At 41.8% G+C, this 15,026-nt stretch overlaps 1 protein-coding gene across 16 annotated transcripts in view; it reads left to right on the forward strand.

Annotated features, from left to right (window-relative positions):
• The window catches only part of ARFIP1 (ADP ribosylation factor interacting protein 1), a 135,563-nt gene extending 120,754 nt beyond the window's left edge, over window positions 1–14,809 (forward strand). For 15 of the 16 annotated variants that reach the window (XM_006051678.4, XM_025268187.3, XM_006051682.4 and 12 more), the window contains one exon: window positions 12,944–14,809. In XM_006051678.4, the coding sequence (XP_006051740.2) occupies window positions 12,944–13,099 (156 nt within the window). In that variant the 3' untranslated portion in view covers window positions 13,100–14,809. Of the gene's footprint in view, window positions 1–5,056; window positions 5,149–12,943 lie in introns of all 16 variants that reach the window. The other variant, XM_044930536.2, reaches the window with a different exon arrangement.
• The last annotated feature ends 217 nt before the right edge of the window (window positions 14,810–15,026 follow it).

Raw genomic sequence — 15,026 nt, forward strand, 5'->3', positions numbered from 1 at the left:
AAAGTAATGTCTCTGCTTTTGAATATGCTATCTAGGTTGGTCATAACTTTCCTCCCAGGGAGTGAGTGTCTTTTAATTTCATGGCCACAGTCACCATCTGCAGTGATTTTGGAGCCAAAAAAATAAAGTCTGACACTGTTTCCACTGTTTCCCCATCTATTTCCCATGAAGTGATGGGACCAGATGCCATGATCTTAGTTTTCTGAATGTTGAGCTTTAAGCCAATTTTTTCACTTTCCTCTTTCACTTTCATCAAGAGGCTTTTTAGTTGCTCTTCACTTTCTGCCATAAGGGTGGTGTCATCTGCGTATCTCAAGGTATTGATATTTCTCCTGGCAATCTTGATTCCAGCTTGTGCTTCTTCCAGCCCAGTGTTTCTCATGATGTACTCTGCATAGAAGTTAAATAAGCAGGGTGACAATATACAGCCTTGATGTACTCCTTTTCCTATTTGGAACCAGTCTGTTGGTCCATGTCCAGTTTTAACTATTGCTTCCTGACCTACATACAGGTTTCTCAAGAGGCAGTTGTATCATTTGACATTTCCACCAATAATATATGAGAGGCCAGTTTGTTCCACGTCGTCACTGGTTTAAGTCAGAATTTCCCTAATAACTAAAGACGTTGGTCATCTTATCATGGACTTATTTCCCATCTGTTTTTTGCTTTGTTTTTTTTGGTGAAATGCCTGTTCAGACTTTCCCCCTATTTTTTGCTTAGGTTGTTTGTCATTTTCTTATTCATTTCTAAGAATATTTTGTATATATTTTATGTCTATCAGTTCTTTGTCTTAATAGGTTTTGCAAATATTGTCTCCCAATATATGGCTTGCCTATTCCTTTTTATAACAGTGTCTTTTAATTAATTTTTTTGGGGGGGGTCGCCGTGCTGGGTCTTCGTTGTTACATGGGCTTGTCTCTAGTTGCAGCAAGTGGGAGCTTCTCTCTAGTTGCAGTTCGAGGGCTTCTCATTGCATCGGCTTCTCTTGTCGCAAGAGCATGGGCTCTAGGGCACACGGACTTCAGTAGTTGCGGTTCTGGAGCACAGGCTCTGTAGTGGCACACAGGCTTTAGGTGTCTCGTAACATGTGGGGTCCTCCCGGATCAGGGGTCACACCCATGTCTCCTACACTGGCAGGTGGATTCTTCACCACCGAGCCACCAGGGAAGCCCATAACAGTGTCTTTTGAAGAGAAAAACATTTTAATTTTGATGAGGTCCAGTTGATTGTATTCTTTTTATAATTTATTCTTTGTGTGAGCTGTTTTAAAATTTTTGCCAAGCCTAAGATTAAGATTTTTTCCTGTGTTTTCTTCTAGAAGGTTTATAGTTTTTAGCTCCTACATTTAGGCCTGTGTTCCATTTTGAGCTGAATTCTGTAATGTTGTAAAGTATAAGGGTCAGGATTCATTTTTCATGACTCGTTCCTTGGATGTCTTTTCCGTCTCTCCACTCTCTTGAAGAGCTTTATCTAGCCATATGGCTTTGAATATCATCTGAACATTGTTGTATACTAACTCTTAATTTACATTTCCAGCCTAGACTGCCGTACTGAACTCTCTCCAGTCTCACAGTTGTTGTTCTTGTTCAGTTGCCCAGTCGTGCCTGACTCCTCACGACCCCGTGGACTGCAGCACACCAGGCTTCCCTCTCCTTCACTGTCTCTCAGAGCTTGCTCAAACTCATGTCCATTGAGTTGGTGATGCCATCCAACCATCTCATTCTCTGTCACCACCTTCTCTTCCTGCCCTCAATCTTTCCCAGTATCAGGGTCTTTAGTCCACTGAGTCGGCTCTTCACATCAGGTAGCCAGAGTATTGCAGCTTCAGCTTCAGCATCAGTCCTTCCAATGAATATTCAAAGTTGATTTCCTTTAAGATTGACTGATTTTATCTCCTTGCTATCCAGAGGACTCTCGAGTCTTCTCCAGCACCACAGTTGGAAAGCATCAGCCTTCTTTATGGTCCAACTCTCACATCCATACATGACTACTGGAAAAGGCATAGCTATTACTATACAGACTTGATCGGCAAAGCGATGTCTCTGTTTTTTAATATGCTGTGTAGATTTGTCATAGCTTTCCTTCAGGCTTCCCTGGTGGCTCAGACGGTAAAGCGTCTGCCTACAATGCTGGAGACCCAGGTTCAATCCCTGGGTCAGGAAGATCCTCTGGAGAAGGAAATGGCAAACCACTCCAGTACTGTTGCCTGGAAAATCCCATGGACGGAGGAGCCTGGTAGGCTACAGTCTATGGGGTCACAAAGAGTCGGACACGACTGAGCGACTTCACTTTCACTTCACTTTCTTCAGGCAGCAAGTGTCGTTTAGTTTCATGGCTGCAGTCACCATTCCCAGTGATTTTGAAGCACAAGAAAATAAAGTCTGTCACTATTTCCATTATTTCCCCATCTATTTGCCATGAAATGATGGGGACCAGATGCCATGATGTTAGTTTTTTGAATGTTGAGTTTTAAGCCAGCTTTTTTACTCCTCTTTCACCTTCCTCTAGAGGCTCTTTAGTTCCTCTTTGTTTTCTGCCATTAGTGTGGTAGTGGTCTCAAAATTACAGTTACCTATTGAACATTTCATTTCATATTTACTTGAAAAGCATCTCGAATTTGTCCAAAACTGAGCTCCTAATGTCCCCCTTCCCTTTCTCCACACCTGCCCCTCTCATAGTCTTTGCCACGTAACTATATGTCAGCTTCAGTTGTTCAGGGCAATATCTTAACACCCTCTTTGTCCTCTTTCTCTCGCACCCCACCTCTTGCTCTTTCTGTTGCCTCCACCCTCACACGGAGAAGCCCCCCTCTTCTCACTGCTTGCTTGTCACCACTCTAGTCCAGGCCGCGGTCACCTCGCCTAGGTTGCTGCTGAAGCGTTCTAACAGGTCTTCCCAGTTCTACCCATGCATGTGTATTATCTGAGTTAGGTATTGTCATTTTCTGCTCAGGGTCGTCTAGTGCCTTCTCATCTCACTTAGAAAAGTAGCTAGAGTCTTTAGTGACATCTGAGTTCTCATACCATCTAACCCCTCATCACCTGTTTGACTTCATCTGCCACCACTCACTCACTCAACTCCAGCAGCACTGGCTTGGTTAGTGTCCTAAAACAATCACCTGCCCGCCACAGGGCCTGTGTGCTTGCTGTTTCCTCTGTCTGGGATCCTCTTCTAAGTATTTTAAATTCGGTTCATCTTCTTACTTCCCGTGGCTTCCTGATAGCTCAGTTGGTAAAGAATCTATCTGCAATGCAGGAGACCCCGGTTCAATTCCTGGGTCAGGAAGATCTGCTGGAGAAAGGATAGGCTACCGACTCCCGTATTCTTGGGCTTCCCTTATGGCTCAGCCGGTAAAGAATCCGCCTGCAATGTGGGAGACCTGGGTTCAAACCTTGGGTTGGGACGATCCCCTGGAGAAGGGAAAGGCTACCCACTCCAGTATTCTGCCCTAGAGACTACCATGGACTGCTTAGTCTGCAGGGTCACAGAGAGTCAGACACAACTGAGCAAGTTTCACTTCACTTCAGTTCAGTCACTCAGTCGTGTCCGACTCTTTGTCACCCCGTGGACTGCAGCATGCCAGGCTTCCCTGTCCCATCACCAATTCCCAGAGCTTGCTCAAACTCATGTCCATCCAGTCGGTGATGCCATCCAACCGTCTCATCCTCTGTCATCCCCTTCTTCTCCTGCCTTCAATCTTTCCCAGCATCGGGGTCTTTTCTAATGAGTCAGTGCTTCGCATCAGGTGGCCAAAGTATTGGAGTTTCAGCTTCAGCGTCAGTCCCTCCAATGAATATTCAGGCTTGATTTCCTTTTGGATGGACTGGTTGGATCTCCTTGCAGTCCAAGGGACTCTCAAGAGTCTTCTCCAACACCAACCACAGTTCAAAAGTATCAATTCTTTAGCGCTCAGCTTTCTTTATAGTTCAACTCTCACATGCATACATGACTACTGGAAAAACCATAGCTTTGACTAGATGGACCTTTGTTGGCAAAGTAATGTGTCTGCTTTTTAATATGCTGTCTAGATTGGTCATAGCTTGTCTTCCAAGGAGCAAGCATCTTTTAATTTCATGGCTGCAGTCACCATCTGCAGTGATTTTGGAGCCCAAGAAAATAAAGTCTCTCACTGTTTGCATTATTTCTCCGTCTATTCGACATGAAGTGATGGGACCAGATGCCATGACCTTAGTTTTCTGAATGTTGAGTTTTAGGCCAACTTTTTCACTCTCCTCTTCTTTTTCCTCTCCTTTCTTTACTTTCTCCTTTACTTTAGGTCTTTATTCAAATGTCACCTTAGTGAGACCTCTTCTGGCCTTCATTTTTTTTGTTTCTTTTTTTAAATTTGTTGTTAGTTTCAGATGTACAGAAAATGACTCAGTTATACATAGACATATACTCATTCTTTTTTGGATTGTTTTCCCACATAGGTTATTACAGATTATTGAGTAGAGTTTCCTGTGCTATACAGTAGATCCTTGTTGATTACCTAGATATTCTATATATAGTAGTGTGTGTATGTTAATCCTGAGCTCCTAATTTATCCTTCCCTCCCATGTTTCCCCTTTGGTAACTATAAGTTTGTTTTCAAAATCTGTGAGTTTATTTCTGTTTTGTAAGTGAATATGTATCTTTTGTGTTGTTTTTTGAAAAATAGATTCCACATGGGTTATAGCGAGTTATATTTGTCTTGTCTGATTTCACTTAGTATGATAATCTCCAGGTCCGTCCATGTTACTGCAAATGGCACTCTTTCATTTTTTTTTATGGCTGAATAATAGTAATATCCCATTGTATGCGTGCACCACACCTTCTTTACCCATTCCTGTGTTGATGGACGTTAGGCTGATTCCAGCTCTTGGCTATTGTGAGTAGTGCTGTATTGATCACTGCGTGTATCTTTTCATATGATTGGCCTTCCTCTTGACATAACACCCCCTCTCCGGTACACACAGCTCATATTCTCCTTTGCTGCTTTCTTTTTCTTCATAACAAGTGTCATCATCTGACGTACTGTATACTCTACTGATTGTGTTTCTCTTTATTCCCTCGATAGAATACAAGCTTTTTGAGAACTGTCTGTTTTGTTGCTTGCTTGCATTCCAGCCCCTAGACCAGACCCTGGTAATACTTACTGAGTGAATGAATGTAAGTAACGTTTTAGGTGCAATATTTTTTTTCCTCTGAATATAAAGTGGAGACACTATCTTTTTTAACCTTTCCTTTATTTTAATAATAAAAAATGTTAAACACATTCAAAAGAATGTGTCAACGTACAGGCAAGCTATAAATAGTAATGAGAACAAACAGCAGCCACTTTCCCACCACCCGGGTTACGAAACAAAGCTGTCATCCTTCTGACGCTGCCTTGTTGCTTTCCCGTATCTCATTTTCCCTCATCTGCTCCCTCTATAACCCTTGTTCCGAGTTTTCCTTATTGTCGTTGTTGGTTTTCTGAATAGTTTCACTACATGTGAATGTCTCATTCCGTTACGTGTGTTTCTGAACTTGATGTAAATGGAATCCCACTGGGAGCGTTCTGTTTGTTCTCTCTGATCTTCCTGAGAGCCGTCCATGTTGAGGCATGGAGCTCTAGATCATTTATTTTCACACCTGTATATTAATAGTATCCCCATTGTGTAAGGAAACTGTAGTTTATCGGTTTTACTGTAATTAAATTTAAGGTTGTTTTCTTGTATTTTTATGCTAAAAACAGTGTTGTTATGAACATATTTGTGCCCGTCTCATGTTAAAGTGTTAGTCGTTCAGCCGTGTTCAACTCTTTACAACCCTGTGGACTGTAGCCTGCCAGGCTTCTATGTCCATGGAATTCTCTAGGCAAGATATGGGAGTGGGTTGCCATGCCCTCCTCCAGGGGATCTTCCCAACCCAGGGACTGAACCCAGGTCTCCTGCATTGCAGATGGATTCTTTGCCATCTGAGCCATCAGGAAAGCCCTGTGTCTCGTGGAACACGTGCAAGGTTTTATAGGGCATGTTTTTATGAGTCAAATTGCTATTCCATAGGGTATATGCATCTTTAATTTTACTCGTTAATGCCAAAGTGTTTTCAAAAGTAGTTGTACAAATTTATACACCAATTGGCAGTGTACAAGAATTGCTATTAAGTTTTCCTAAGGTAGAAGATAAAAAATAGCATCTCACATCAGTCTTAACGTGCCTTTTCCTGTTTTCTTGCGAGGCTGATGTCTTTTCAGATTTAATTGGCCACTTCTGTTTCCTCTTCTGTAAAGTGCACATCCATGTTATCCGCTCTTTTTGACTGGGGTGTTGGTGTGTGGGAGTCCTTCACATTTTCTGCATATGTACCCTTTGTCAGAGCCTGTAATGCAGACCCCTTCCCCACTTTGTAGCTTGTATATTTTCACTGTCTTTGGGTGAATAGGAATTCCAGATTTTAAAGTAATTGAATCTAACAGTCTCTTCATAACTTATGCTTGTTTATCTTTAAGAAGTTCTTTGATACCTAAGGTCATCTGGAAACCTTCCCACCCTTCTGTCCCAGTATACTGCCCTCAGAGTGCTCCTCTGACCCAGTCCTTGACAGTCTGTTCTCCAGAAGAGCTCTAAAACTCAGTCACACTGGCAGAGGTGACTGAGAACAGCTCAGAAAACATTTTTATGTAAATAGGAATCAGATGAGAGCTAGCCTGTAATGTTTTGTTTTACCTCTTTTTTCTAGCTGTGATTTTCATTGTGGCATTCCTGGTGACTCAGTGGTAAAGAACCCATCTGCCAGTGCGGGAGATGCAGGTTCTATCCCTGGGTCGGGAAGATCCCCTGGAGAAGGAAATGGCAGCCCACTCTAGGATTCTTGCCTGGGAGCTCCCAGGGACAGAGGAGCCTGGCAGGCTGAGTCCATGGGGTTGCAAAAGACTCAGACATGACTTAGCGACAAAACAACAACAGTTTTCATTGATTCTAGTGGCTTACAGGGAAAAGATTTGGTCCTGAAATCAAACTCCATTCTTGTAAGGTAAACCCAGGTTATAACTTTAATAATTTGACCTTTTCTTAGTAGATACTTAGACAAATCAGTTTTCATTTTAAAGCTTGTTTTAAAAGTGGTTGCCATGCAAAACTTATCTAGACATAGACAATGAGATCAATATGGATTAATTAAAGTCTGTATTAAGAATGTTTAAACAAATTTTTAATGTAATACTGTTAACTTGAATGTTGTTAACCAAAGGATGCTATGCTATGCTAACTCACTTCAGTCGTGTCGGACTCTGTGTGACCCCATAGATGGCAGCCCACCAGGCTCCCCCAACCCTGGGATTCTCCAGGCAAGAACACTGGAGTGGGTTGCCATTTCCTATTCAATGCATGAAAGGAAAAGTGAAAGGATAGTTAGGAAGAAATTAAGTGCCTTCTTGGTGCTTGAAAAATATGTTCATTTCAGAAGTGCAGAATCATGGGTTATAGAGGGACCCTTAGAGGTTCTTCTGAGGTGATCCATCAGGCAGAGGCATCCCTTCTACAGCATCCCTGCCCTTGGACTGAAGGCCTGTCAAGGCGGCAGTGTGGGTAAGCCAGTTGTGTCCATGCGCTCCTGTTGACAGTTTATTTGCTTAGCGCACACCTATTTTTCACTGGGTAAACTTCACATCACTTTCTACCTTTGAAAAGTAAAAAACTCTGATTCTTGTTTCACTTACAACACTTTTCTAACATCAGTTGTATGTGGGTATTTTTCTTCCACACAGACCGTTCTCTGATTTTCTGGACACTAGCTGGGTGTCCTGAAATTCAGTTGACTTCTGACCCTGTGGCTCCCACCTCAGCACCACACAGTTGGAAACTCTGGGGCGTCACCTGTGCTTCTGACTGGTCAGCTATAAAGTGGTTCCCACAGCCCCTTCAGGAGGCTCAGTCATTTGTTCGAGCAGCTCACAGAGCTCAGGAAGCAATTGACTTATTACCTCACCGGTTCATTACAGAAGTATTAAAGATGGAGACGTCCATCGGGCAAGGTCTGGAAGGGCTCTGAACACCGGCTCCTGTGCCCATGGTGTTTGGAGGGCACCACCCTTCTTGTTTGTGGATGCGCCCAGACCGGCTGCTGTAGGGATTTTCACACAGGCTTCATTGCGTGGGCACGGCTGATTAAATAATTGTCCAGAGGTTGGGGGGTGAGGGTGAAAATTCCCACCTAATCACAGTTTAGTTCCCTTGGCAACCAGTCTCAAGCAATGGTTATCTAGGGGCTTTCCAGGAACCTTATTAATATAAAGGCTGTCGTGGTTGAAAAGTGCTTGTTGTGAATAACAAGAGAGACTCCTTTCACCTTCAATAGCTCTGGGACTATTTCAGGAACCAAACTGGAGACCAGATATTACAACTAAAGATGCCTCCTTGGCTCTTATCACTTAGGAGATTAACAGGTTTTAGGAGCTCTGTGCCTAGAATGGGACCAAAACAAAGTATGTATGTATTATTATAAACCACAGGATCGTACTCTTACTTCTTACAAGTTCCAAAGCGGTGAGTTCTAAATAAAGGAAATTTTATCTCACTAAAAAAAATCAACGTCGTGTGGAGGTTTAAACCGTCAAATAGGTGAATATAGATTCCCCTGCAGTCGAAGGAGTAAGTACTCACTCTGTGTCGGACAGAGCACTAGGTGGTATCTCGTCTCATTTAGCCTTCCACAGCACGGCGAGCGCAGTTCTCAGTAACGGCAGCCCTAATGGACAGATAAGGACCTTGGCCAGTGAAGTTAGAAGGACCCTGTGCCTGGTACCACTGCAGGGTGGGACAGCTGGGCCTGGCACACATGCTTCCTGATTCCAGAGCTCCTTCTGGTAATTTCTACAGAAGAACAGTACTAGTAATAGGGATGTTTTACCAAGGATCTAGATGAATAACAAATACAGATTTGGGGAGGCTGTGCCCAGTATCGACTATACCTAATGCAAGTCTGACCAGAAAATTGGAAATAAAAGTTCTCAAAGAATCCGTATTCCATTTACTCATAAACTGCACTTAGGTCTTGAGGCTGGTTAGTAGCAGTTTTGAAACCGTGTGACTCAGATTGGGACTTGAACCCATGTTCTTTTAGAATCACTCACTTGGTGACTGGACTTACTGAGGCTCAGGTTCTTCGTGTCTCAGCGCAGAGGGAATCCAGCGAGAGGCAAAGTGACAGGCAGGAAGTAGTAGGTGTATCGATAGAGGGTGCTTGTGAGAGATGCGGTCGGGCAGTCAAGAGGCCTGTGCCCCAGAATTAAGCAGCTGCATTTTTATAATCAAAGGAAAGCAGGGGCAGGGGGTAGACTGCCTTCTTCAGTAGACCTCAGGCTTACGTCCCTAACCCCCCATAGTATCCTGCAGGAGAGCGTCTGACCCTACGAGGTCAAACTGGAATTATCATAGCACTTGTTCACATCAGCAGAAGGATGGTAGCATTTTTTCTTTCGCTTAATGACCCGGGGGCATATCTCGTGCTTTTATGGTTAAGCAAGCTGCTCTGTTCCACGCTGTTCTGAGAGCTTCCTTGAGCGATCATTAACTTAACCGCGGTCTCCCAAAGTTCCCTGGGTTTCCCTGTTTGTGATCCCCTGTTGGGACTTCTCCAGCTACCTGTGTAACTTCGCTATTCTGTCCGTATCAGTTTTGCGTTCCCTGTTTGAGTATCTGCTCCACAGCTGCTTTCTCTCGTAGTTTCTCTCATGTATCGCAACCACCCTGCTTATTATTATTAGCTTTTCCTCCTCCTAGGCCTATCATTCTGCCTCTGATTTTCCTCCTTTTCACTATGTTTTCTAACCCTTATTAATTCCTAGGAGAGCACACTCTTAACCTTTTCCATGCTGCACCTCTTTTGCTGCCTAATAAAAACACCCACAACTTGGTGACCTAGAGCTCTGTTATTTCCCACGGTTGCCTGGTGGCTTTCAGCGGGAAGGTCCCCTGGGCTCTGGGAGCAGCTGGAACCATTGGACCTCTGTTGCCGTGGGCTTTCATCCAGAACGGAGGCTAAACGGGGCTTCCTCACACTGCAACAGCCGTAATCCCACATGGCTGGCACTTGTTTATTAGGCCTCATTTTCCAGGTTCTATAGGCTAAGCTCATTGTCGCTGTAGAAGCCTCCCCAAGGGTGTGGGTTGAGAGGGCTGATTGGAGCCATTGTTATACGTTAATTATAACAGTATACTTTGCTCACCTCCTCATTGCCTTCTGTGTGCTTGGGCGCTCAGTCGTGTCCAGCTCTTTGCGACCCCATGGACTGTAGCCCGCCAGGTTCGTCTGTCCATGGGGATTCTGCAGGCAAGAATACTAGAGTGGGTACCCTATCCCTTCTACAGGGGCTTTTCCTGACCCAGGAGTTGAACCGGAGTCTCCTGCATTGCAGGTGGCTTCTTTACCGTCTGAGCCACCAGAGAAGCCCAGTTGCCTTCTAGGAGCCTGCGCTTCCTGTGATCATACTGTCTCCTGAATAGTTGCCCCTGAGTGGAGGTCCGTCAGCGTCCCCCTTATCTCAGAACCAGAGGGCCAGGTTCTGCCATCCCAATGTTCTTGTTCAAGCTTTCTGGAAAAAAACCCTCTTCTCCCCAAAGGTGCCTTTAAGTTAACAAGATGTACTTTTGCTACCCGTTGATCAGTAGTCGTCATCTGCTGCCCCCTGCTTCAGTCATCCTTGTGTTCTTATATCCCTAGTGCAGTGCCTGGTACATAGTGTTAAAGGTTTTGTGTTGTCCTTATACCTGGTACCAAAGCCTTTCATCTAGGAAGGTTGCAGACCTTACATTTCTGAGCAGATGAATTCAAGGTATTTTTTTAGTTGTCATCATTTCATGCTATCCGGCCCTGTTAAACTATCTCCTTGCCAGAAACCTTCTTATCTTTGTCAGAGAAAAAGGAAAAAAATTCCTTTTATTTTTTTAAACAACTTCAGTTGAATCGGCAGCTTCAGATGCCCTGAATGTTAACCCATCTTCTTCTCAAGGCTTGAGCTATTCATTCCCTGGGGTCAGTACTTATTTTGTTTCTTACCTGCCTCCTACCTTCCCAATGCCTTAATAATGTAAGCTTGGAAGAATGCATTTGAATCCGTTTTAGTGAGGTGGATGAAACTGGAGCCTATTATACAGAGTGAAGTAAATCAGAAAGAAAAACACCGATACAGTATATTAATGCATATATATGGAAGTTAGAAAGATGGTAACGATGACCCTATATGTGAGACAGCAAAAGAGATACAGATGTTAAGAACAGACTTTGGGACTCTGTGGGAGAAGGCGAGGGTGGGATGGTTTGAGAGAATAGCACTGAAACATGTATATTACCATATGTGAAATAGATCGCCAGTCCAGGTTTGTACACTGGGATGACCCTAAGGGGTGGGATGGGGAAGGAGGTGGGACGGGGGTTCAGGATGGGGCTGATTCATGTCAACGTATGGCAGAACCACTACAATATTGTGAAGTAATTAGCCTCCAATTAAAATTAAAAAAAAAAAAGAATGTAAGCTTGGGAGGGAAGGAATGTTTTTCTGTATCTCCTAAAACAGTACCTGGCATTTAGAAGGTACTTAATCTCTGTTGAATGAATAAGTGAATGAAATAAAAAGTTTTCTAAGATACTTTAAGTAAAAATCTGTTACTGAAAGTGTGTATAGAAAGTGAAACTGTTAGTTAATCAGTCGTGTCCAACTCTTTGCGACCCCATGGACTGCAGCCCACCAGGCTCCTCTGTCCACTGATTTTCCAGGCAAGAATACTTGCGTGGGTAGCCATTCTCTTCTCCAGGGGATCTTCCCCACCTAAGGATCAAACCTGGGTCTCCTGAATCACAGGCAGATTCTTTACCTTCTAAGGCACAAGGGAAGCCCTAAGTGCATAATACAGTCCATTTATGTTTTTAAATATTGTATATAACCCTAGAAAATTTCTCAACGGGCACACAATAAAATGCTGACAGGGATTCTCTTGGGTGGGAAGGAGAGGAATAAATGCAGAGTGGAGACTTGACTTTATAATTTTGAGCATATGCCATTGTTACAATATTTTAATCTTAAAAATAAAGGCTTTACAAATCAAAACTGTCCAATATAAACATATTAAGTGTTTTCCTTTATAGAGGTACATAGAGAAATGGCCAGAGACTATGCATGTGTGTTAATAGTGAATACAGATGTCTTATCATATGTTATATCCTATTTTTTCACTTAGCATCATATAGCAGATGTTTTTACATCATTAAAAATTATTATTAAAAGTGCAGTTTTAGTGAATATTGCATTGGATGGGTAAATTTTATACTTTATTGTTGAACAGTTTGCAGTTATAAATAAGACTTGAGGAAATACTTCATTCATAATATCTCTGTGACATTTTGCTGCTATCTTTAAATAGAAGAGTCATAGAAATAGTGTTACCTGGTTAAAACATACTCTTATATCATTTGAAGTAATAAGCAGTTGAAAATAACTGAGGGGTATTTGAACTTTTAAGTAAATTGCCTTTGGGGGCGGCTCTTGCCATCACTTCTTCAATTTTTGCAGAGAACAGCAGTATTTAAAAGTATCCAGCCTTTTAAATACTCAGTTTTCACTTAAAGTGTAGCCTTAATGATGTCCATACTTGGCACAGACAGTTATTTACCTATAATTTTGCTTCTTTGACTTTGAACATACTTAAAGAGGGATCTACTGATACTTTTAAATTAAGGTATGCTCAGTAATCTTTGAATATGGTCAGCATCTTATTAAGCTGATCTGTTCCCTTCAGGGAAGTTAAAAAGCTATGAAAGGCTCGGTGACTTCGCAAAGCAGTGTACAGTTAGGATGTGTGAAATACTTCGTTAAAACAACTTTTCCTTAGAGATATGCTCTTTCATTAAGACATGTAACAACCCACCTTATGTTTTATTATCATTGGTGTTAATGCTCAGTCTTCTAACTCTCCTCTGTTCACAGGTTAAAGTATTACACAATCAGCTGGTCCTTTTTCACAATGCCATTGCCGCTTACTTTGCTGGGAATCAGAAGCAGCTTGAACAGACACTTAAACAGTTCCATATCAAATTGAAAACCCCTGGAGTTGACGCCCCATCTTGGCTTGAAGAACAGTAAAATCCACCTGGAGACAAAGAGAAAGTCACATTGTTATATTTCTAAACAAACCTAGTAAGAATTAAGCAGAATTGGGGGAAGAGGGAAGGGGTGACAAGCATTGTAGTGATTCTTGCACAAACAGCTTTAATTTTTCCCTTTTTCATACTTTAACAATTGAGCTGTTAAATTTGACGCGAAGGTGGGTGGTTTTAATGTAAACATAATTTCTATAACCTGAACACAATAATCTCCCTTTTTGAGAAATCCTTTTGTATTGTGAGGGTTGATGGCTATTTCTGTAGTTTGAAAACACCTAATATAGATTTGCACTGACAAGATAAAAATTCAAGGTTTTTGGTCCTGCAAATGAGGACCAGTTGTAACTTTTCCAAAGGAAGGTTTACATGATTTGTATCAACATCAGATATTTTATATAAGAATATATTAAACATCTTTAAGAGAGTCATTTTCATGTATTGTCTTAAAGAGAAAAAAAGACTCTTTTGCAGAGTAATATTATATGGTGTTCCTGCAGCACCCACACAGAGGCGGCAGCTCTGATGAATGACTGATTGGCTTGTGGAGTTGTGGCAGATACCTTTTTAAAAATGAATCTGTACCATTGTCATTTTGTTTAGAATTTTTCTTCAAGACGCAGGAATCACACTGTCATTTCTTTGAGGCTTTTGAACTTAAGAATTTGCATCACCCAAAGTCATGGAGCAGTTCTGTTAGCAATTTCTTTTGATTCATAATGAAACCTGATTGAGAGAATTTTTTTGACAGATGGATCTGGGAGTAGAAATTCTTGATGGTTTCTAGAGTGGAAATCTGTGCTTATTAGAAAGCTAGTTTTTGGGTAAATTCCATTTTGACAGAAGTGAATTCCTAGACAGCTTTCATTGACTTCCATATGTAACAATACCGGTTAAGCCTTAAATCACAGATATGTGCCTTCTCAGATACAGTAATTCTCATTCAACCAATGTACATAAATCCATAAAGAAGCCCCTTTCAGATAATGTTTGATGTGTCTGTTTCTTTCTTGGAAAGGAGCATTGTGTATAAATGTTGAATTTCTTTATATTCATTGAGCACATTTAAGGTTTATGGAGAAATCAACTTTTGAATTTGCCGTTTGGATTTTCTTTGTTCTTTTTGTGAAAGGGGAAGATGGAGGACTTGTTTGCCCTGAGTAAAGGAAAAGTAACGTGGGTCAGTGTGGTGGGAGCAAGTAGATGGGGGCTGGAAAGGCCAGTACTGTTTCAGTTGCTCAGCACTCTTGGTCTTGTTTTATGGCCTTCTGTGTGATTTTTATCAGTAATGTAACCCTTTTTCAGTATAAGTTCTCTTGATTTTTGTCATAAATTAATATCTTGAGATGCATCTCTTCACCTGTTCATTTCTTTTGTGTTGAAATGAAGTACTTAAAATTACTGTTATACCAGAACTTCATGGACTGTAAGATTTGTTATATATGTTAAAATGCCATTTAGCTGGCTTTTTAATTAATATGCTTGTTTTCAATGCTTAACACAGTGTATGTAATGTGACTGTAAATCATAAACCTATTTTAAATCATTCCCTCCTGTATATTTGTACTCTGAGAGAGCCTTATTTTATTCTTCCAGCAGAATTACTACTTGTGATAGTTCATTTACATTCCCCAGAATGTGCCTCTGGTGTGAATTTTGTATTCTTATTAAAAGTGTTTGCTGCAGTACCTCATATCTCTCTCTGCCTCTTCATAATTCAGAATAAGAAACAACTGTTTGGAAAAAGAGAGGCTGTGTGATTTGCCTTTGGAAACAGTGACAATGACCAGAAAACGGTGCTTCCATCCCTTAGATTGCATTATTTCAGTAAGTTACTCTTCCCTCAGCGGGACTCTGCTGGGAGCAGAACGTGTCCACTCTTACATACTTCAGTGTAGCTCAGTAATTAA

Source organism: Bubalus bubalis, chromosome 17, assembly GCF_019923935.1.
Source record: "Bubalus bubalis isolate 160015118507 breed Murrah chromosome 17, NDDB_SH_1, whole genome shotgun sequence".
NCBI lineage: Eukaryota > Metazoa > Chordata > Mammalia > Artiodactyla > Bovidae > Bubalus > Bubalus bubalis.